The sequence below is a fragment of the Lygodium microphyllum genome, chromosome 15 (assembly GCF_053477565.2).
Source record: "Lygodium microphyllum isolate KBCC chromosome 15, Lygodium_microphyllum_v1.1.10, whole genome shotgun sequence".
NCBI classification, from domain to species: domain Eukaryota; kingdom Viridiplantae; phylum Streptophyta; class Polypodiopsida; order Schizaeales; family Lygodiaceae; genus Lygodium; species Lygodium microphyllum.
In genome coordinates this window covers 105,373,860-105,398,459 of record NC_141149.1, presented here as the reverse complement: position 1 = coordinate 105,398,459, position 24,600 = coordinate 105,373,860, and the positions used below count along the sequence as shown (strand labels likewise).

Here is a 24,600-nt window from a genome sequence, read left to right as displayed (position 1 = left end):
TTCACCGTGACTCTTGTGCTCTACCGCACACAAGACATCCCTCTGATTCTCATGCAATACAGTCCACATGGCATGTTGCTTATGGCGAGAACAAATGTCTCGCACATTCCACGTGGCTATCTTCATGTGTTTTCAAAAAGAAAATCAGGAACGAGGCACCGCTTGCCTCGATTTAACCTATTCTGCTAGAATATCAAGGACACCCTCATCGAAAAAATCAGCTAACACGGCAAAAGAGTTCTGATGGCCAGCTTTTGAGGTAGAAGGAATATCCACTGTCTTCGAGATGGAACGCGGATAATGAGGATCCCATGGTGTAATCACATTCCCTCGAGTATCAAAAGCCAACTTAGCGGGCGGGCCCTTTGGACCGCCTGTATATACTTTCCTAGCAGACTGATTACGGGGAGCAGAAGAAACCATAGTATGCGCAGCGTGCTCTGAAGACAACATTTCTTTCCTGCGCATATACGTGCGCATGGAATCTTGTGAAACATTAGACCCAGGAGCCGCCAGGCCAGCATCAACCTTTTCTGGGACGTGCCTCTACCCAATCATTGCCACGGGAATCCAAACCCGAAACAAGTTGTTTACCTTTATCCAGAACTTTAGGTGGCTGGGTTGCATCCTGTGACGGAGCATCAAGCACCATGTCTTCCATAGGCAGCACAACATGCTCATCATCTGAAGACGGTTGCTTCTCTGGGCATTCGGCCATAAAATGCCCCAAGTTTCCACACGAAAAGCAGTGTCCTGCAAAGTTGCCCCATCTGCATGCCAAAGCAATTAATACGAAGCCATACAAGCCTTTTCCTAGCAGTGTCCCATAACATACACAAACGGTTACGATTCATGGCCCTTAGGCTCGGGGGGACCAGAACAGTTCCCACAACGGCCATGGTATCCTTTAACAAAGGCCAATATACAGCCGGGCAATTTTCCACTTCAACCCACACCGGGCATTCACGTTGAAGCACGCGCTGAAAGTCTGCCATAGGGCGCCATGGCACAACATGGACCAAACAGCAATCAAAGAACAATGGCAGTTTAGACAGGAGATCAGCCCAATGCTGCTCCGATTTCAACAACACCTCATAGAAGCCTCGGGGCCCAACAAAAATCTCCTCAACACACTGCCCCTGTAGTAAATGATGCAGCCACTAGCGAATATGGGAAAGCACTGGAATCCTGCCAATGAAGAAGAGTATAACAACATGGTCATAAAACACCGAAAAAGAGCGCACGACATTTTTCGGGTCCACCGTGGCTTCCAGAACATCTTCAGCTCCAGAGTCAGAAAAAGCTTCATGATTATGTTGGACATAATCGCCAAGCAGAGTGTTGGCAAACTCCAGCAAACGCTCTCAGTCAATATCCTGAGAATCGACAGAATCAGAGGCAACCTGAGCATAAGAACATTCCAAATGACCCATTGTCTCTTCTGAAGTATGCTTGGAGCGTTTGCCCGCAGGCTGAAAGTCAGGACCAGGAGGCATCTCCTCTGTGCAAGGAACCATATCCTCCCCTGTGTAAGAATCCGGACCAAGGGCTGCCACCGTTTGGTCGACAAAAGCCATATCTGGACCCGCCATGCTTCTCGCCTCTCTCTCTCTCTCTCTCGCTCTCTCTCTCTCTCTCTTTCTGTACAGTTCCGTGGGCAGGCGAGTCAAGACGCTGCCTCTCTATCGGACTTAGGTTTTATAGCAGCTGGGCGTTTCTCTCTCTCTCTCTCTCTCTCTCTCTCTCTCTCTCTCTCTCTCTCTCTCTCTCTCTCTCTCTCTCTCTCTCTCTCTCTCTCTCTCTCTCTCTGTGTGTGTGTGTGTGTGTGTGTGTGTACAGTTCCGTGGACAGGCGAGTCAAGACGCTGCCTCTCTGACAACTGTCGAACTTAGGGTTTAAAGCAGTTGGGCGTCTCTCTCTCTCTCTCTCTCTCTCTCTCTCTCTCTCTCTCTCTCTCTCTCTCTATATATATATATACATATATATATATGTATACATATGTATACATATGTATACATATGTATACATATGTATACATAAAATATGTATACATAATATGTATACATAATATATATATATGTATACATATATATATATATATATATGTATACATATATATATATTATGTATACATATATATATATGTATATATATATACAGTTTCGTGGGCAGACGAGTCAAGACGCTGCCTCTCTGACAACTGTCGGACTTAGGGTTTAAAGCAGTTGGGCGTCTCTCTCTCTCTCTCTCTCTCTCTCTCTCTCTCTCTCTCTCTCTCTCTCTCTCTCTCTCTCTCTCTCTCTCAGCGACGGGATGCTGGCGTGATGAGACGTGTCTGGCGTGACGGACGTGTCTGGCGTGATGCTGGCATGTCTGGTGTGTCTGGCGTGAGCGACGGGATGCTGGCGTGACGAGACGTACCTGGCGTGACGGACGTGTCTGGCGTGAGCGACGGAATGCTGGCGTGACGAACGTGTCTAGCGCGAGTGATAAGAGCTGACGTGACTGTCACGTCCCCATCCTACAAGAGGCGGCAGTCTAGTGGGAGCAACGGAAGTGACAATAGTCTGGCGGGACTGTCGTGAGTGCTGACCCGAAGGAGCTGCTCTACAAGGTCACGTCTCTACACAGGGAGACAACTAGTGTCCTGCAGGGACGCGAATGTACTTAGAATGACATGAATGCTGGCATGTCTGCTGTGTCCTAGGTGAATGTACTGTGGCAACAGTGACGAATGCAGACACGCTCAGATTGCACTTACTCTCTCAGACTGACATAAATGCAGGCACTGTGAATGTACTGTGGCAGCAGTGACGAATGCAGACACTCGCTCAGATTGCAGACACTCTCTCAAACTGACATGAATGCAGACACTGTGAATGTACCGTGGCAACAGTGACGTATGCATACACTATCTCAGATTGCAGACACTCTCTCAGACTGACATGAATGCAGACACTATGAATACACTGAGATTGCAGATGTACTCAGACTGATGTGAACCTTGTAGCTGTGTGGGCTGGAAACCTGCGTGATCTCAGACTGACGCACATTAACATTTCATGCTACAGTCATATCTTATGATGCAGTCACATTGACAGTCTATGATATACTGTCTCTAGTTCATGCTAGAGTGATAGTTTATGTCACTGGTTTACTACTCTACTCAGACTGTCAACAGTTTTATGCTATAGCGCATACTATAATTACGATGGAAGAAACTGACAATGAAGGAATCACAAAACCAACCATGGAGACAATGTTTCATATACCGCCAAAGAACACGAGATACAAAACCTATGGGCGTAAAACCCGAGATTGAAATGTCTCTCCAGGGTCGAGTAGATATGGAAAGACATCCCGCAAAATTAATGAAACACTATATGAGGAGATGTTGACCATACTCCGTGCTGAAATACGTACCATGAGGAAGGAAATGGAAAAGGACATACAAGAGCGGGTTCGAGCTGAAATGATGGAAGAACTAAAAAAGGAAATGCAACAAACATTGGATGCACGCATGGCAGAGAAAGAGTCATTGATCTCTAATCTACAAGAAGAACTAGAGGAATGCAAAAAGAAACTGGACGCACAAAAGGAACCACAAACCACACCGGAACTACAAAAAGAAATGGATGTTTTAAAAAAGGACATGCACACCTATGCAAGTGTGGTGGAAGGCACCCAAAAGAAAATGGAGAATGTTGAGAATACCGTCAAAGAAAATGCAGAATGGATAGATGTGGCAAAAAAGAACAAAGGAATGCATGGCAACAAAGTGGAAGTCATGAATGCCACCTTGAAAGAAGAGGCAAAAAGACGGGCACGCGCACTCCACGTAAGAGTGGTTGGACTAGACAAGAAAAGCACCCCAATTGAAGATGCTACAGCTCTTGCCACCAAAATTGGAGCTACAAATGTACCCATCATTGGGGCTTGGCGAGTCGGGAAGGCTGACACAAAAACAAAAGTCCTCATCTTGAAGTTTGGAGACCTGGAAAAGAAGAGAGCCTTCCTCTCTAAGAAGATCGCTCTCAAAGGAGAAAAGATCTACCTAGATGAAGACCTCACCCCAGCCTAGTTAGCCCACAGGAGGGAAAATATGCCACGTGTTCTAGAGGCACGGAAAGTAGGTAAATGGGTTATCTATAGAGATGGAAGAGTCATCATCACAGAGAAAAGGATGGCATGACGGTGCGCGGCCTATGAGACCCTGAAGTTCACGCTGTGGAATTGCAATGGCTCCCTTAAGACAGATGTAGGTTATTTTGAGGATACTTTCAAAGGTATAGACATTGCTATGTATACTGAGACACATCAATGTAAAGACAGCCGTTTACCTGATGTATATGGATATAGATGGGAAAGTGTATATCGCCCTCAGCCTAGACGGCCTGGAGGGACGAGGGGATCAGGAGGTGTGGCAATTCTATTTAGAGAAGAGCTCCGAGATACAGTCCAAGTGGTACATAGAGATGTAGAGGCAAGATACATGTGGATCAGGTTACGTACAAGCAGAAATCAAGACATGTATATTGCCATATGCTATTTTCCCCCTGCATACTTAAAGTTTGCCCTTAAAGAGGCATCCCCGTATACACCACTATATGAGGACATAATGGAATACATGAGAATTGGGGATGTTTTACTAGCAGGAGACTTTAATGCACGCACAGGAAACAACCAATCTGCTTTCTTTGACACTAGTGATGAGATGTTCAGAGATATTGCATTAGATGAAGTGGGATTAGTTAGATCAGCCCAAGATAGAGAGATAACAGAATATGGAACACACCTACTGGCACTGGGCAATGCACATGGTTTGGCCATCCTTAACCGGCTACCACAGTGGCCAAGATCTAATGGCTTCACATGTTGGAATAACAAGGGTCTAGCACAGTGGACTATTTGATTGGATCACCCAACTTGCTACCTGACATAAAAAGTTTTGAAATCTTAGACAGACCAATTGGATTAGTAGCAGACAATGCAATTCTAGCTTTCACAATGCAATATGGGCATATACACGAAGCACAGTCACACATACCAAAATTACCACGCTATGATTTTGTGGAAGCGACCTCACACATATACAGCATTACTGTGCGAGATGCATTGAGGGAGCTAGACACACAGGCCTCTTTGGATGAGTTTATAGGACAGTTGGCCGAGATAATACACACTTCAGCAGCATACGCTTTCCCACACACTACACCGTCAAATAAACCTCCACGAGGTAATGCTCCACAAAATGGCTGGTATGATAATGAGTGCGAGAGCTGGAACTTGGCATATGTACACATAAGCATGCTCGAAAACTCTTCAGACGGTTGGTACGCAAAAAGAAGCAGGAATACCTGAGCAGACTAGAAACACAAATGTATTCCATGTTCTTGGGGCAGGACAGCAAGAGAGCATGGAAAAAGATGCACGAGAACCAGCCACCCCTACAAATTACTAGACCGGATGATTGGCATGGATATGCTTTCACACTCTATGATATTCCTGGCCAAGAGCCTATGCCACTCCCCTCAACCTCAAGACCAGCAAATTGCAGATTTTTCACAGAAAAAAAAGTGAGGAATGCCATATGAAAACTGAAAAATGGAAGAGCCCAAGACCATGAGGGTTTAGTGGCTGAACACTTCACGCATGCCTGTGATATTCTGGCACCAACGCTGGCTCACATCTTTAATAGGGCAGTTTGTGAGGGATTTCCAACCTGTTGGTCAAACCATATTATTGTGCCGCTCTTTAAGAGTGGAGACCCCGCGCTACCTTGTAACTACCAAACTATCATGATTGGACACATGCTGGCCAAGATATATGGCTCTATCGTGGAACAAGCATTGAGTGAATGGGCGGAGATGCATGGCCTGGGGTCAAAAGGCCAGGCTGGCTTCAGGAGGGGATATACAACTCTAGACCATATCTTTACGTTGAGGGCAATCATTGAAGAAGGCAAGGCATTCAAGAAAAATATCTATTGCTGTTTTGTGGACTTTTGCAAGGCTTTTGACACAGTGCCACGTGCTAGACTCATGAGAAGAATGCAAAACATTGATGTGCCCGTAGAGATACAGTGGAGTATCTATGCCCTGTATGAGACAGTGACAGGCAGAGTACGAACACCTGAGGGCATCTCAGATACAGTCAATAGCACCATTGGGGTGAAACAAGGCTGTCCACTTTCACCGACACTTTTTGGGCTGTATATAGATGAAATTTCAGAATATGTGGATAGGACGAGTGGGGCCGGAGCCAGACTAGCTGGAGTGCTGATACCATTACTACTTTATGCCGATGATATTTTACTTATATCTGACTCACCTGAGGGACTAAATAGACACTTGGATGCATTATCAGCTTTTTGCAGAGATAGAGATCTTAAGGTGAACCTTGGGAAAACTAAAGTTATGGTATTTAACACTTCAGCTGCTTAGGTGACAAGAGCTGAGCACCAGTTTACTTTTGACAGAGAGCCAGTGGAGATGGTTAGACAGTATGTTTATTTGGGGGTCACATTGAAGGGACCACAGTTCTCTTGGAGAGAGACATCAGAGGCTCGTTTGGCAAAAGCATATGCAGCCTTAGGTGCATTGAAGAGGCAATGTGCTCACATACAATTTCATGAGCCGCGCACCAAACTGTGGCTTTTTGACACCCTGGTTACACCCACACTCCTATATGGGGCAGCTATTTGGGGTCCGAGTCTCCTTCACATGAGGAGACAGCCTTTGGGAGACCAGGATGGACCAGAGAAGGAATACTATGACGGATGGGAGCATATGGAAAGACCACTGGTCATGATGATCTCACGCATGATACGAGCGAAGAGCTCAACCCCACATGAGATTATCAAAGCTGAGTTGGGAGCATCACCCATGGTGGCTAAGGCCTTGGTTCAGGCAGTGACTTTCATACATAGACTATGGGAGCTCCCCCAAGATAGATACCCACGGCTAGCCCTGGCCTCTTCTACACAACTAGCAGCAGACGGTGACAGACACTGTTGGTATGCTCAGATGAGTACATGGATGAGTCTACATGGACTGCAGATTGACAAACTACCCCCCTTTGACTATAGCCTAGATTGCCCTACACTTGACCTAAGCCGATCAGAGCTAAACCATGTGATCAGAGCAGACATACTGAAGTTAGATACGGAGAAGACTTGGATACGACCCCCCTCCCCCCATGGCACGAGGATGGCACACTACCAGACCCACTTCCTTCAGGTATCTGAGGATGGTTTCATCACCCAACCCAATTACATGGACACACAGCTGCCTCATGGACTACGCACAGTTATTCGTCAGATCCGCACCTCATCCCACCACCTGAGGATTGAGACAAGCAGATGGGAGGGTATACAGACAGAAGAACGCATATGCCCACTATGCGACAGAGAGCCAGAGACAGAGGAACACTACATCTGCCGATGCACTGTATATTATGACATATGAGGTAGATACCACTGTCTGTTTCGAGAGAGTTTTGGACCCCTGAGACGGATCATGCAGTTTGAGGATCAGAGATGCTTGGGATTTTTCCTCTTGGAGCTCTAGAGGCGCAGAGCAACAATTCTACGGAGTAGGAGGCCCCCACAGCTCGGCTCACATAGACAGAGAGCAGTCACTGACTTTTTCACTGATACACGACAGAGTATGGCAAATACCACTACTACTACCACACAGCCTACAGGAGTACATCATCATTGGACCTCACCTTCTGTAGGTGTCCCTTTGGATAGAGCAGTGGCACTTAGCCGGTCTAGGTGCCCACGTCCACCCGGACGAAGGCCTAGACATCCACACCACAGACAAATTAAAGCCATCATTGAGCGCCACAAGAGACAGCTGCCGAGACGCCTCAACCTTGCAGAGATACACCTCCCTAGAGAACAGACATATCATTGATGGAGAGTTTTCCTTTCTCTACTCTCACTTTCAGATCACTGACATGTTTCCCTTTTATAGGACACTATTTCATTTCCTTTTCAGTCTTATAGGCATGTTTTTCATCTTTTTTCTCGTTCCAGATGAGAAACACACCATCATTGTATGTACTGCTTTGGTCTCATAGGCCACATTGGCCTTTTAGAGATGTTAATATACTCTCTCTCTCTCTCTCTCTCTCTCTCTCTCTCTCTCTCTCTCTCTCTCTCTAATGAGTAATTTATATTAATTACAATAAAAGTACAAGAAAACAAGATTACAAAGCGCAGTGTGGCACTAGACCATCATATACAAATTAAGTACAATGGATTCAACACACACAAAAAGACGAGTGTGCAAGAGGCACCCTCAGACTAGACAAACACAAAAGCTCAAGAGTGTTGACAAGATTTTGCCGCATGGGACTTAGCCTTTGCTGCCAATATCTCTAGAACCAAGGGTCCATTTTCTAAGTGGGAAGTAGAAGCAACATCAAAAGCCAACTGAGCTAGAGGGATGGTGCATCCGATGATTTATCTCGACGACAAAAATAAGTGTGAAGAGGTCTGGCAATGAAGAAGGGTCTGTAGGTACTAAAGGCACAGGAATCTCCTTGGCTTTCCCTTTATTACGGCTTCTATCCATGCATGTGTTTCTAGATCTAAAGGAGTCGTCGATTGTTTGGGTTTAGACTCGGTAGGTTGAGCAATTTGCCTTAGGTTCATTGGAGAGGCAATGTGCTCACATATAGTTTCATGAACCGCGCACCAAACTGTGGCTTTTTGACACCCTGATTGCACCCACACTCTTATATGGGGCAGCTATTTGGGCTGTGAGTCTCTTCCACGTGAGGAGGCAACCTTTGAAAGACACAAGGAGATAGTCTTTGGGAGACCAAGATGGACAGAATAAGGAATACTATGACAGGTGGGAGCATATGGAAAGACCACTAGTCATGATGATCTTACATATGATACGAGTGAAGAGCTGAACCCCACATTAGATTATCAGAGCTGAGTTGGGAGCATCAAGACAACTAGCAGTAGATGGTGATAGACATTGTTGGTATGCTCAGATGAGTACATGGATGAGTTTACATAAGCTGCAGATTGACAGACTAGCTCCCAAGAGGGGATTATTCAAAGACAGGGAGAGATTCTCCTACTAGGAGATTTAATGCCAGGACACAGAGCAGACAGTGTGACACATATGATTTTGAGGATCTAGGGAGGCTCCAAGTAATGGATATAGAGGAGGCAAGCACATGTAGGATATCTGCTAATACTAGAGGAGATAGTACTTGCCATGGCCAGTACCTACTAGAGCTAGGGTCGCGACACCATCTCGTTATTTACAACAGGATGAAAAAATGGCCTAGATCTGGAGCATTGACTTGCTTCCAACCCACCGCGGTAGACTATGTATTAGGCTCCACTGAGACCATGGAACTAGTTAAATCATTCCCCACCCCCCATCCCACCCCCGTCCAATCGTAGTAGATCATATCTACCTATCCTCCTCACCACACCCACATATTCCAGCTAATGCATGTACCCCACCCACCACTTTCTATTTTAAACATGAGCTAGTAGACATATATAGTCATCATAAATATGAAGGGCTCACATAGTTTCAGCATAATGTCCCCTAGGGACACTCACCTCCTAGCTCACCTCCATCCTCCATTTGGCTGCTCTACACACACTAGCAAATCCACCCGATCAAGCACCATGCCTCAAAACAGATGGTATGATGATAAGTGCCAAGAGTTGTATAGGCATCTTTGGATTCAGAAAGGGTTAGGGACCAAAACAAAGAGAGAAGCTTGAAGGCAGAGAGAAGCTTGTATGGTGCAAATTGTAGAAGCCATGCTGCACCACACTATCAGTGACCCGAAGACATGGCACTCCTATGCAAAGGGACTATATGATGTACCACACCAGCCACTGATTCCCCACCCTACCACACGCACCTTCTTCACACATAATATGGTGAGAAGAGCGATCGAACATCGACAGCATGGACAATTGATGGATCACACAGGCATAAAGAGTGAGCACTTCATTTATTCAATGGACATTCTGGCTCCTCTTCTTTCCTTTATGTTCAATAGGGCTTTAGCATAGGGCTTCCTAGAGGAGTGGACCATGCATACCATTGTGGCCATCCACAAGTCTGGAGACCCCCTAGATCCAAGTAACTACATAACCATCATGGCGGGCCACACATTGGCAAAGATATATGGAGCAGTGCTAGGGGAAAAACTCAATGTATATGCAGAGAGAGGGAGATTGCGAGCTGCTGTAGGACAAGCTAGTTTCCAATAGGGGTTCTCTACACTCAACCACATCTTCACCTTGACGAGCATGATCGAGCAAGTGAAAATGAGAAAGAAGAGGCCTTATTGCTGCTTTGAGGATTTCTCAAAAGCCTTTGACACAGTTCCACAAGATAGACTTTTACAGAGACTGCAAACACTGGGGATCCCATCGAACATTATATGAGGCATCTATGCACTATATGAGAGGGTGGTGGGTCGCTTACTTTTAAGATTGGAAGGGGGAACTAATGGAGACCTACCCCTAAGTACGCTTATGTTCTTTTTGGAAAAACTCCCCTCCCTTGCACTTACATGATTCCATAAGTTTCCCATGGCGAAACCCCCAGGGTTTCTATAACCACCTATAGCTTTGTCCCAATTAAGATCTAGATTCAACTTTATTTAGCACCTGTAAATGCCACACCAACCTAGATGGCCACTTACATTGTTCATTGTGCCATTTTTTGATAGCATACTCTTTCATTTAGCTAGCTCAAAATAGAATTATTGAGCTTTAACTCAATTGTGTTTTCATGCATACACTTCTTTCATAGAGATGTATCATGAATCATGAGAAGTTGTAATTTTTTGCTATAGAGAAAGACATTTCAACTATGTGGGTATCTTCCTCTTGATGCCCAAGAGGACTTTCGGGCATGGTCTCTAGCACCATTGGAGTGACGCAAGGGTATCCTCTCTCCCCCACAATCTTTGGTCTCTACATCGACGAAAGAGAAAATCACATCACACAAGGAGGCAGCGATGGGGTGGAGATAGCAGTTATGCTTTATGCTAATGATATTGTTCTGCTCTATGAATCACAAGGTCTACAGCAACATCTCCATGTCCTTAATGACTTCTATACACAGCTTAATCTTGGAAAAACCAAGATCTTGGATCTTCCATACGTTAGCCTCAGTGAGGAGATCAGTCATACACAACACCCTATAAAAGAGAGTCATGGCAATCACAATGTCATGGACTTTTTTCCAAAACTGCTCATTGCGACACAAGTGCTACATGGCTTTGGCCTCCTCCATCTTATGCTTATGCCACTCATTCCATAGAGTGGGCACCACTGTCAGACCACATCTTAGAAAGGAGCTCCAACAACAAACACATATAAGCAAATCAAGTTGAAGACAGATTCTTCAACTTAAGTGTGCTATTTACCTTTGCCATGAAGAAAGTGACAATTGATGTAGCTTTATGCACCACCCTCTTCACCCACTTGAGCTTCCCAATGTCTTCCATGAGACGTCCAAACAATGACTTGAATATAGAGTCCACATGATCATAAGAAACTCAGCCTCAAGCAAATATCCCACACGTCAACAATTGGATGCATTGTCCATAACAACTTGCACCACATTTGAGGGGCCCACCTACAACCACAAATTGCAATGCTTAGGGAGAAAAAGCGAGAGTTGAACCTCAAAAGATTCAAGAGTAGAGAGAGAGAGAGAGAGAGAGAGAGAGAGAGAGAGAGAGAGAAAGAAAAGAAAGAAAGAAAGATCTATTCACGTCTCTAAAAGGCCAGAGTGGCCTATGAGACCATAACCAATACAACCGGTATCATCATCTCTCATCAGATAAGAAGAGATAAAATTTATGTGTAAGTTTACATGGTATATTGGAATGAGATGTATGGAAACTGAAAAAACTACAAAAGTTGGAAAAATACCTAAGATTAAAAAGATCAAGAGTGTAGGGTATCTCTCCCTCAGTCTATGGAATCCACCAAGACTCTGCAAGCTCCCTCTGACTGAGTCATCGCACCAATCTATCTCTGTATCGAGCAATCGTGATGCGAATGCCAAGAGGAGAGAGAGAGAGAGAGAGAGAGACTAGCGATGGCTGATCGTGGAGACGCGCACCCGCCGCCTGACTGACGCGTCTGGCCCTGCCATTGTCGGGGTCGCGTGCCCTTGCCTGGGCCTGCGCCACGGGGCCCTCTGCCCGTCGCGTGCCATTCACTGGCCCGGCGACTGTCCCTGGCGTCGCCCCTTGCCGCTTGCACCTGCTGCGCGTCCCTCCTATCGCCTGGACATGCGCATGTCCCGTCACCTTGGTCCTTCCCTCCTGCGCCCGTTGACCGCCGTGCTGGCCTGCCGCCCTACTGCTCGTCTTCGTCCTGCCCAGCTTTGGCCCCGCACAGTTGCCCGCCCTGATTTGACCGTTTTTTGCCACCCAGGGGAAGCAGCCTCTGTCACACCCAGGTTGCCACAGAGCGAGCGCGAGAGCGTAAGCCAGCAAGGGAACGAGGCCTTCTCTGCCTGTGGTTGTGCCCTCTCTGCACAGCGGGCGTCTGTTTCTGCTCGCGCGCTTCCTAAGCCCCTTCGTCAGCCCAGTGCAGGGTCTGTTCTGCCTGAGAGAGAGAGAGAGAGAGAGAGAGAGAGAGAGAGAGAGAGGCCTGCACGTTTTTGCCTCCCGTGAGCTCTTGACTTGGCCTCTGACCAGCATACGTAGTGATACAATATGGCTGGTCTGGATCTGGCTTTTATAGACCAAATGGTGGCAGCTCTTGGTCCGGATTCTAATACCGAGGAACCAAAGGATATGGTTCCGTGCACAGAGGAGATGCCCCCTGGTCCTGACTTCGAGCCTGCGGGCAAACGCACCAAGCATACTTCGGAAGAGACAATGGATCATCAGGATCATTCCTATGCTCAGGTTGCTTCTGATTCTGTGGACTCTCAGGATGTTGACTGGGAGCATTTGCTAGAGTTTGTCAACACTCTGCACCAAAATTTAACCGCATGGCATGTTTGGGACCCTTGCCAGTCGCAATGTGTTGATATCGTTACGTACAGCGAGGAGGCTTTTCAAGATCCCTCGTGGATACAGGCATTTATGGGAACAGCTTTTGATGGTGCTCCAAAGCAGACAACCCTTTCCTGCCCTTGCTTCGGATCATCCCAGGCAGGACTGGGACTTTGCAGGCCGGCTGAATTTAGAAAAGGCTTCAGCTAACCAGGTGTATCATCTTCTGATTAAAGATCATCAATGGCTGGTTACTAAAGCTAATACTCTATGGGGATTGCATAAATCCCGGTCATGGTGGAGGGTAACTTTGTGAGATGGAAGGATCGAGGTGCAGCTGAGATTCAGTAGACAATGTGAGAGTGAGAGACAAAGTGAAGCACGACACCCAAGAGAATAGACTGAAAGAGTGTAACCAGAAAGTACAAAGTACAACCCTTAAACCTTAGGGTTGTAGGGGGTGTTCACACCCGACACACACCAAGTGCCCATAAGTGTGTAACATAAGCACATAAGCACATACGACAATAAGACTATAAGTCTGGGGGAAAAAACCTCTCCTACCGAGAGTAAAAAGTGCCCCAATGTCCTACTGATCACCGACACTCCCATATGAGCGAAGGCGTAAGTGAGTCGTGAGTCGAATACCCAACAAACCCCCCTGGAGTGAAGAGTGATCAAGAGTACAAGGATCATCCGCCACCAAAGGATATCAAATTTAAAGCATCTCGAAATGCTTCAAATTTGTCACGAGGAAGAGCTTTGGTGAAGATGTCTGCCACATTACTAGTGGTAGGACAATAGACAAGGCTGATATCACCTGCATGTCTCTCTGACAAAGTGATAATGGATCTCAATGTGTTTCGTGCGGGCATGAAACACTGGGTTCCGTGCCACTGCAATGGCACTCTGACTGTCAGTGAACAAAGGAGTAGGCTCCGTAACAAATACATCCAAATCAGGTAGCAAGCGTCTAAGCCATACGCATTCAACTGTGGTAGTGAAAGCTGCCTTGTATTCAGCTTCACATGACGATGTGGCAACAATGGATTGTTTCTTGCTAAGCCAAGAAATGCAAGAAGAGCCAAGAAAGAAACAATTGCCACTAGTGGAGTGACGTGTATCATAATCACCAGCCCAATTAGAATCACTGTAAGCATGTAACTGCAGTGGTCCCCCCTTGGCATAAAGCAACCCAAGAGATCGAGTACCCTGCAAGTAACGAAAAACACGCTTGACAGCTTGCCAATGTGACATACATAACTGATGCATATACCTGCTCAAAGCTGAAACTGCAAACTGTATGTCCGGCCTAGTGTTGCATAGATAGATAAGACATCCAACTGCAGGAGCATATGTATGTATATCAAACAAATCACTGTCATCATGTAATGACAGTTTCAATCCAGGTTCCATGGGAGTACAAACTGGCTTGCAATCCTGTAAGCCAAACTTCTCAAGAAGCTGCCCAATATACCTTGACTGTGATAGCCCAATACCTCGAGCATCATGTATAAACTGGATGCCCAAGTAGTAATGCAAAACTCCCAAGTCAGACATGTCAAAAGTTTGCTGCAAATTTTGTTTGAATGCTGAAATCTGATCAGCATGTGTTCCAGTGAGCAAAAGGTCATCAACATAAAGACATATAATCAGCATAGATCCCCCTTCTTTACATACGTAAAGGGTAGACTCAGATGAGCTGTTTAGAAACCCCTGACCAAGCAAGAAAGCATCTATTTTTGCATACCAAGCTCTAGGAGCTTGTTTCAAACCATATAGTGCCTTTTTGAGCTTGCATACCAAATGTTCTGAGCCTTCAACTGCAAAACCAATGGGCTGCTGTACATAAACTTCCTCCTGAAGTTCCCCATGTAAGAATGCAATCTTGATATCTAGTTGATGCACTGTCCAACCATAATGTGCAGCCAAAGCAATCATAGACCAGATGGTCGTCATACGGGAAGTAGGAGCAAATGTCTCCTCATAATCAATGCCCTTTTTCTGTGCGTAGCCTTTAGCTACAAGCCGTGCCTTGTATTTATTAATGGATCCATCTGCTTTCCTTTTCAGTTTTTGTAGACCCATTTCGTTCCAATGGCTTTCTTCCCAAATGGCAAGGACACCAAATCCCAAGTTTGATTCTTAGTAATAGAATCTAATTCAGCTTGCATTGCTGCCATCCAATGCACACTCTGTTGTGCATCCTCATAACATTCAGGCTCTTCATTATCAAAAGTACTTGCTGCCATAACAAACTCCATGGTATGTGCTGAATCATGCAAACGAGTTTGCCTTCTAGTACGACCAGCCATGGGTGCATCCAAAGGACTATCTTGCATAGTCTGCAAATACCATCTAGGTAACTGTCTCGCATCCTGACTGTATGCAAGCTCTTGCTGAATTTCAGTTTCAGCATAATGCTGAATATTCCGATCAGCCAATGGCTGAATTTCTGCACTTTCCATAGGAGCAGCTGGCTGAACATTAGGTTCATTTTCTGAAGCTCCAGCTGAATCACCAAAAGTAATGGGCAGCAGCCCTTCAAAAACATCACGGGCAGCCTGATATGTGTCCAAACCAGCCAAGGATAATTCTGATTTTTCATCAAAAACAACATCCCTGCTGACAAAAACCTTCTTTGTAACGGGATCATAGAGTCTGTAGCCTTTGCTCTCATTGCTATATCCCATAAAAATGCACTTAACAGCCTTGTTGTCCAACTTTTTTCTAAGTACCTGTGGAATATGGACATAGGCAAGACACCCAAAGGTACGAAAGTGACCAACAGAAGGTTTACGGCTGTTCCAAGCCTCAAAAGGTGTGATGGTCTTCAAGGCTTTGGTAGGGCATCTGTTCAAAATATGGCAAACACACATGACTGCTTCCATCCAAAAACTATGAGGCAAGCTCTTTGCCTTCAGCATACATCTGGCCATCTCCATGAGTGACCGATTCTTCCTCTCTGCTACCCCATTTTGCTGTGGAGTATAGGCAGTAGTATATTGATGGACTATGCCCTTCTGCTGCAAAAAGGAATTGAGCATAGAGGACATGTATTCCCCCCCTCGGTCCGAACGGAGAGTCTTAATCTTGCATCCAGATTGATTTTCAACAAGTGCACTGAAAGCCAAATATGCATCATACACTTCTAATTTCTTTTTCAAACAGTAGACCCAACAAAAACGTGTAAAGTCATCAATGAATGTCACAAAATAATAACAACCGCCCAATGACATGGTTTGCATAGGCCCACAAACATCTGAATGCACCAACTGCAATCTGGTTGTTGCTCTGAAAGCAACATCACGAGGAAATGAGAAACGATGCATTTTCCCTAAAATGCATCCCTCGCATAAGTGCTCAGGAGGTCTCTCCAAGAGAGGTAAGCCATCTAGCATCTAAGTACGCTGCAAAAGCATCAAGTTTCCAAAGTTTACATGCCCCAAACGGGCATGCCATAACTCCGCCTGTATCATAGCAGGAGTAAGAGTGGATGTCAAGTATGCCGTCTGATCTACTGAAAGAGCATCCAACTCATATAAACCATGACACAAAGATCCTGTCAAGACCAAAGTCATGCGTTCTTTATCTCTTACCATGCAACGGTCATCATCAAATGTGACCTGCAAACCAGAACGTGCCAAAGAAAAAATAGAAAGCAAATTCTTCTTGATTCCAGGCACAAACAAAGCATCCTGCAGGCGGAGAATAGAGCCATCAATGGCTGTGAGCTAAATCTCCCCAATACCACGAACAGAGTATGATGCATTATTGGCACACTGTACCGATTTCCCAATGGGAGGTACACTAACTGAAGCAAACAAATCTCTGCGAGATGTAATATGTCTAGAAGCACCACTGTCAAAGAACCAAGTGTCAGCATCCTCTGTAGAGCTAAGTGCTCTATCGGCCCAAGAGATGTCATAACTGCAAGTGTAAAAACAATAATCCCTGTCCACAACAAAGGACGCAGACTCGCTAGCAGTGGAAGGAGTAGTAGAAACAGACATTCCTCCTCCTTCTTCTCTTTGGCAATGCGCTTCCTGCACTCAGTGATATAGTGGCCGGGCTTCTTACAATAATGACATTTTCCTTTTTTAGCTTGCGTTTGTGTCTGATTCTGCGATGTGTCCGAAGTGCCAGAACTTTGTGGAGCATTTTTCACCTTGTTGTTTTTGCCTTTCTATCTTGCCACAAAAGCCTGCTCAGAGACTATAGCATCCACACCACTATTTTTCCTTGTTTGCTCCTCCTCTAGAAGCAAACTAACCAGCTGAATAAAAGTGAGTGGGTGCTCAGCAATCCTCATGGTGAGGTTCAATGCAGTATGAAAAGACAAGTACGAAGGAGGTAAGGAATTCAAGGTGGTGGATATCAACTGTGCATCCGAAAAAGACTCATCTACATTCATGAGCTGCTCCCTCAAGTCCTGAATCTTATTCAAGTGATCCTGCATAGAATCACCCTCATTCATCTTCAAAATCTCCAACTCTTTCTTCAAGAAAGAGATCCGAGTCTCATTCTTTCCTGCAAACATATGCTTCAAAGTCAACCATGCATCTCGTAAAGAAGATGCTGAACAAATGTGAGGGATGATGGACTGCTGAACTGCCAGAGCAATCAGCGACAAGGCCTGTGCATCAGTGTATCCCAAGCTTTTTGAGCTGCAGTTCTTGAAGGAAGTGGCTGAGGTGGAGCGGGCTGAGGTCCCCGTTGTCCACGTGCGCCATGAGGAGGAGGAGTAACGGGAGCTACAACTCCCGGTCGAGTTTCCTCTCCACTGACATAATCCCATAAATTCTTGGCCACTAATACATTCTTCATCATGAATGACCATAGCGAGTAATTGTTTCCGTCCAATCTGTCTTCCTTGGATACATACGTAAAGATATCACCTCCCTGATTTGCCATGATGGCAAATTTCCAAAGACAAATGAGCAATGTCAAAGCAGTAAGGACTGGAAATCTGCAAATTTCTAGAAATTGCAGCAAACACACTTCTGCAATTAATGTGCAAGGGCATACTCTGTCAAAAACTATATTTTAATGCACGCTTCCCAAGGTGCGAACAGTGCTCAGCAACACTGTTATATCAAAATCCCCAAAATTTTTGCCAAAATTTCTGTCAAAACAGTCTTTCTGTGACTGTAACAGCAGTTCATATACAACTGTCCTCAAAATACACAAAAGCCCCAAAATTTCTGATGAACCAGTCCTAAAATTTGCATCAAATTTATTGCACACCTGTATCCTGTGCTGTGCCTGCCGCGTATGAACCTCCTCTTCCAAAACTTTGTTCTGGACTAAAAATAAAAATTTTGTTAAAAAATACCTGACGTGGACTGCAGGATGACGGGGCAATGTGGCAGGTCGCTATCAGAGCCGGCGAACGGGACGCAAGTTGCTGACGTGGACTACAGGCTGACGATCGAATGTCAGGTCGCTCGTCGTTGGTCAGATTGCAGGCGGACGGGACGGTCTAGCAGACGTTGACGTTGACTGGGCGTGTTTGGTGACGTCTGCAACTGGCGGCGCAAACTGACAGGTCGGGCGGACAGTCAGGCGGAGGGGCTGACAACGTGGAGCTGTGCAGGCGGCTGGGGCTGTGCGCTGGAGGCAAACGACGAGCTGCACGTTGGCGACTGGAGAGCGGGAGGCTGGCGACTGCTCGTACTGGCGACTGACGAGCAGGGGGCTAGCGACTGACGAGCGGGAGGCTGGCGACTAGCGCGAGACTGACGACGAGTAGGCCTGTTGGCGACTTACGAGCGCCCTGTGCACGCTGAGCAGACGCAGGGCTGAGAACACGCTTGGCTGAGATGGCATCTCCTGCAGGTGCAATGGAATCACGTAGGGATAGGGCGAAACCGAAGGGGGCTGCAGACAATGGAAGCTTCAGTCTGCAGTGTGCAGACTGCTCTGATACCAAATGTGAGATGGAAGGATCGAGGTGCAGCTGAGATTCAATAGACAGTGTGAGAGTGAGAGACAAAGTGAAGCACGACACCCAAGAGAATAGACTAAAAGAGTGTAACCAGAAAGTACAAAGTACAACCCTTAAACCTTAGGGTTGTAGGGGGTGTTCACACCCGACACACACCAAGTGCCCATAAGTGTGTAACATAAGCACATAAGCACATACAACAATAAGACTATAAGTCTGGGGAAAAAACCTCTCCTACCGAGAGTAAAAAGTGCCCCAGTGTCCTACTGATCACCGACACTCCCATATGAGCGTAGGCGTAAGTGAGTCGTGAGTCAAATACCCAACAAACTTGATGGAGGGCTGGTTGAACAAGACACCCTTCAAATATAAGATCTTTCTTTGGAGGGTGATGATTGGTGGTCTTCCGCTTGCTTCAGCTCTTTCCAAGCGTCGAATCTCCAACGGCAACTGTTTCTTTTGCACCACCAATGTGGAATCCGCCCGTCATCGATTTATTTCTTGCCCCCTCGCTAAGAAAATCTGGTCATTCTTGTCAGCCGTTTGGCGAGCGGTGTTTGGTTTCTCGCTACGCCCGAGATCCATGAGTATAAAAGACCTCAAGTTACCCATCCTTGAGTTCAAGCACCTTCTTGATGTGGAATTTTCTTATGACACTATAGTTTATTTATTTACATCAGGATGAGAGTAGCTTTAGAATCTTTGTTGTGGCCATGGAGGTTTTTGGCACAAAAGCAAGTGCCTTAATCAGTTGGCACAAGTCTTATGGTTTAAGTATGTGACACTAGGCATCCAAAATTGTAGTGGCACAAGGATTTCACATTGGTCCCCCATGAAATTGCAAATATCTTGGATGCCATGTGGGGATTGGCAGCACCTTAGAGCAGTAGTTGCATCTTCTTTTGAACATCAAACAAGAGTTCCTGCTCTCATTACAAGGGAGAGTCAATCTAGAGGAGGCTTGGGGATTAGAGACCCAAATTGCCAAAACAAACCCTTACTGGCTAAGCTCATTGTCATGGGTCTTCTTCGAGGAGACAAGCTTCTAATAGGGAGGCTTCAATCTATCACACCTACACATGGAGGACAACAGCATAGCATTCACTCGATTTTTCAAGAGATTGGGACCAACGGCTTACGAAGGAGCTTTGAGGCCAAATTTGCAGTTACTATAATCAAAGCATGGTGATCTATTTCATATGGCCTTCGTTAACTACCAAGGATCATAGTCAAAGATAAAAGGAGTCAACCCTTCTCTTCAATCACTATTTGAGATCAAAGTTGAGCCACACTCTTGGACAAAAGACTTACCTATCTTGGGGAGATATTTTGTACAAGTTGCTACCTAAGTGGGAGATTGATTCAAGAGCTACTACAGGAGATTCAGAGGTAAGAGACTACAAGGTCTCAGAGGAGCCAAGGCTATGGGAGGTTATGAAAGAGGGAGTACCTCTTGAGTGGCAGATGGACATACACACTTCTGAGACCTTGGTTGGCCTCTTTTCCAAAGGAGTCATCCTTCTAGTGGTCACTACAACTAGGCAGAGATAGGGGATTCACGTTTTTGGTAGAGGAGGATGGATAGCTCCAACAAAAGGACTTGGACCTCACAAAGGTCACACGATGCTCTAGATAGAGGATCAAAGTAGTGCTACACTTTGAGAATAACTAACACATTGATCAAGACCTAGCCACCTATCTTGTAGATGGATGGAGATATTGGGCTTCTGAGAAGGGGCCTCTATGAAGATTACAGTGGGATCCAAATGGGTGTGGAGGGATCCATCTCAGGATAGGCCATGTGACATGGCCTTCTTTGGCTACACTACTAGGCCAAGGAGAAGGATACAAATGAGTAAGATCAGAGCACAGCCAGCAACTATCTCCCATTAGCACAAACACAGCAGCTCAAACCATTTCTTATCAAACTTTTCTAGGAGGCTGGATGAAAGATTTAGGCCTACGAAGACATACCTCTTCCTATGGCTATTAGCTCATAGGAGCTTAGTAGTTGGCACTTGGCTTGGATATACTAGGGACCCAATGGCATGCATGAGATGTGGTAAGACTAAGGAGATGCAGAGACATTGGCTATGGGACTATCACAAAGCTTAGAAAGTATGGAGGAGAGCCCTCAGGATGACATTCCACGGCATAGCAAAGACCATGGTTGTGACTTGGGGGGTTGTAGCTTGGGTCACACATATAGGCCCAGCATGTGGAAATGAGGATGTTCAGGAAGCTTGTCTTTCCTCATTATTGGATAGCAAGGATCCCCATTACAAATTACTCGCAAGCACAATGGTCCTATGGACACTATCACATGTGGGAGTTGATTGTTAGTTTTATAGATTGGTGCATTTGGACTGTGAGGCATAGCCATGTTATAAACCTTCAGGATGTATCCACATCCAAGACTCTTTCAAGGATTTGGATAGAGATTATCCACACTCTCCATGAGATATGGGAGAGGATGTAGAGAGACTCTGAGGAGGAGGAGGAGGACAAGAACAAGAACAAGAACAAGAAGAGGAGGACGAGGACGAGGACGAGGATGAGGATGAGGAGAGGTCTTCCTACGGATCTAGGGCTCAAGCACCTTTTTCAAATATGACCCCTCAATGATATGGCACTATAGCTCACCAAATTGGTTGTTCACAATTATTGTATTTGTAATGTACTTCAATACTCTCTTCAGAGTTCCTTGTACTTTGTATTTTACCTCAAGGGGATTTTCTCTGAGGTGTTATGAATAGATCTTTCTTTCCTCGAGAAATGGGAGGTTGAGACATGGAACAACATGGATCATCCACAGTAGAGGAATGGGACCCCCAAAGAAAAGGTTTCTTGAAAAGCAAGGAGGATCCACAAGGGGAAAATCCATTCCTGAAAGAAGGAGGTGCATATGTTCTAGACCTCAAGAGGGAGTCAAAGAAGAGATCTTATCCAAAAGCTAAGAGCAAAATCTCACCTAAAATCTTCGATGATCCAAAACGATTGCTTGAGAAAGCTTGCCAAAAAATTTCCCTCCCATCTTTCTCAAAATTGCAAGGAACCAGGCTGCTGATCGGAAATAGCTGCCACATCTAGGATCTAAAAGGGGCTGTTAGCAATCTCATTATCTCCAACCTGTGAGGCCTAAACTGAGTCAGCAGGGGATGCTAGAAGCTCTGATGATCATAGAGGCATCCTGCCCTAGGTGAGTTAGCTACTTAATGTTGATTACGCCACATGCAGGGCCTTATCATATGATATATTTTACACGTGCAATATTTCTGCCTATAGCCATACTGATTGCAACTGTGCCAGAAAGTACGTTTAATATGTTCCAAATGATTGATCATGCTTTGTACTGCTGAGTTTCTTGAGAGGTAAGAAGGTCAAAGATGGAGTGATAAAAGCTTACGGACAACATGACATGATAGAAAAGCTTACTGGCCACTACTAATTGATTATAAGCAAATTTTCCTGGTTAAAATCCGTTTCCATCAATAGCCTTGTGCCCTAGGAGTAAATTTGTATTCGTACAGAAGGTGTTGCTGTCTGTGCTCCATTTAAGCTGTTTATCAAGAGCACCTCAGTCACGTGCATCTTGCGTGTGCAGGGTTCTTGTATCCTCAGCTTTCTCCATCTACTGTGAGTTTCTCAATGCCATAGCACCTTGTGTCAAGAGGTATTCCTGCTGCTTCTTCTTGACCTCTGAAATGTTCCATACCTGATCTTTTCTACAAGTGAGGCTATGAGGATCCAGTTGACTGTGCACAAACTTTCTGGTCTTCAGGATCTGTCGTCACTGTGAATTTTAGTAAAGCTTTAGTGCTTAGCATATCTTAATGCTACAATGTGATCAGTAATCGATACCCACATCATTTTCAATACTGGGATTATCTCATATTTACTGATAGTGTGGCACCATAATAGCCTATTTCTCATTGACAAATCTCTACTCTTTATGACTCTCATTTACTAAATAATAACTTTAGCTATCCATTTAAGTAACATGAAATGTAAGGAGATCACATCGTCATCCAGCATATCACCTAGGGAAAATATATTTTTTGAGATTATCTATTCTTAAAAAACACCAAAAGCCAAATGAGGTTCCACATGACTACTTCAAATGAGAACCTCCTTCACGATTTTCACCTTCTGCTGTTGATGTAAATGTTGAGGGCCTGACTTTGTATATTGGAGTACCATTAAAGGATGTAAAAACTTACAATGTATGTTCGTTCTTTAACACTCAGATTCTGTATCATACCATGCACCTGCACAAATGCCATTCTAAAAGCCCCCTTGGTAAAAGGCAGTCAAGACAAGCATTTTCAGTTGCACTCTTAAAGAATAATTGGATACCAACCTGTGCCGTGCTTGTTCATAGCTGAATATTGAACTCCTGACTATTTTCACTACATATTCTCTTGATGTCTCTGTCACTGCATCATAGTGTTGTATACAGGTGGATATTAAAAGTGAGGTTCTGTGTAAAAATTTTAATTGGAATCTAGTAGGAAAAGTGCTAGCACAATGACCCAAACTATAAAAATTCAGATCTCTAATCAATCAATGATAGTAAAATCGATCTTACATTTCTTGTTTAGAGCAGTTAGAAAATCCTCATCCATCTTGGTGGATGTATAGATTATAGCTGGTTGCACCTGATGTTTTACTGCAAGCCAGGATGCCTTTTAAGTATGTGTAAAAGGTAATCAAAAGTATGCCACAGGGGTTTCATCATGCTTTTGTTAGATTTGGAGTGAAATATGATGGAAGATAGTGACTTACACATTTGAACACAAGGAAACTCTTTGTTTCCTTCTTCCCAAGCTTCTAGAACATAAAGATTGTGTGCAAAACAGTCATAATAGGCTACTCCAAGCCTGCCAAATCACCATGACACTGGCATTTAGACACTAACAACACTGGAATTTCAAAACAAATTCCCAAAAAAGTATTAAAACTTATTTAGACCCTACACTTTTGTCACAGATATAAGTGAATATGACATTCAGAAAAGATATGATGCTCCATAACTGCTCTAAGAAAAGATTGGGCATGGCATATGCTAGCATAGATTGGGTTTAAAAACTCATGATTTGATTGACATAATTTTTACTCTATAAAATAAGGGAACCATGAAAATTGGAAATATAGGAATTTCTAGACTCTTTGGCTCTTTGGAACCTACACAACTTTGCTACTTTTTTTCAAGGGACAAGAAAAAATCCATTAATGTGACCTTAGAGAAAATTCCTATAAAGTAACAAAACAAAAGACAAAGAAGGCCCCTGTCAAGAGCAACTGAGTGCATCATAAATACAATGGTTGTTTAAAAAACCAATCTGGTGGGCTATAGTGCTATACATACAAGGGGCTAGGTGAAAGAAGTGGCAAAATCCCATGTACGCAAGAACACCTCTCTCCTCCTCATCCTCTCAGAACCACCCTATAGCCTCTCTCATCTCCTATGGAGGGTTTGGGTGGATGATCTTTGTCCAAATCCTGGAAAAAGGCTCTACAGTAGAACCATCTTGGAGGTCAATAGTATGGCTCTAGCTTGCAGTCCAAATGTACCAGCAATGATACGAGCAATCAGCTCTCACTTGTGGCAATGTCCGTAGACCCATTCTGCC

The 24,600-nt window shown here is 44.9% G+C and overlaps 1 protein-coding gene across 1 annotated transcript in view; it reads right to left on the bottom strand.

The window, feature by feature from the left end:
- MSH5 (MUTS-homolog 5) overlaps window positions 1-24,600 on the bottom strand; it is a 271,881-nt gene that overhangs the window by 229,217 nt on the left and 18,064 nt on the right. The window contains exons 3-6 of the mRNA XM_087694530.1: window positions 23,753-23,847; window positions 23,556-23,636; window positions 23,328-23,403; window positions 23,188-23,251 (exon numbers count right to left, since the gene is read on the bottom strand). Coding sequence (XP_087550656.1) covers window positions 23,188-23,251; window positions 23,328-23,403; window positions 23,556-23,636; window positions 23,753-23,847 — 316 coding nt within the window. The remainder of the gene's footprint in view (window positions 1-23,187; window positions 23,252-23,327; window positions 23,404-23,555; window positions 23,637-23,752; window positions 23,848-24,600) is intronic.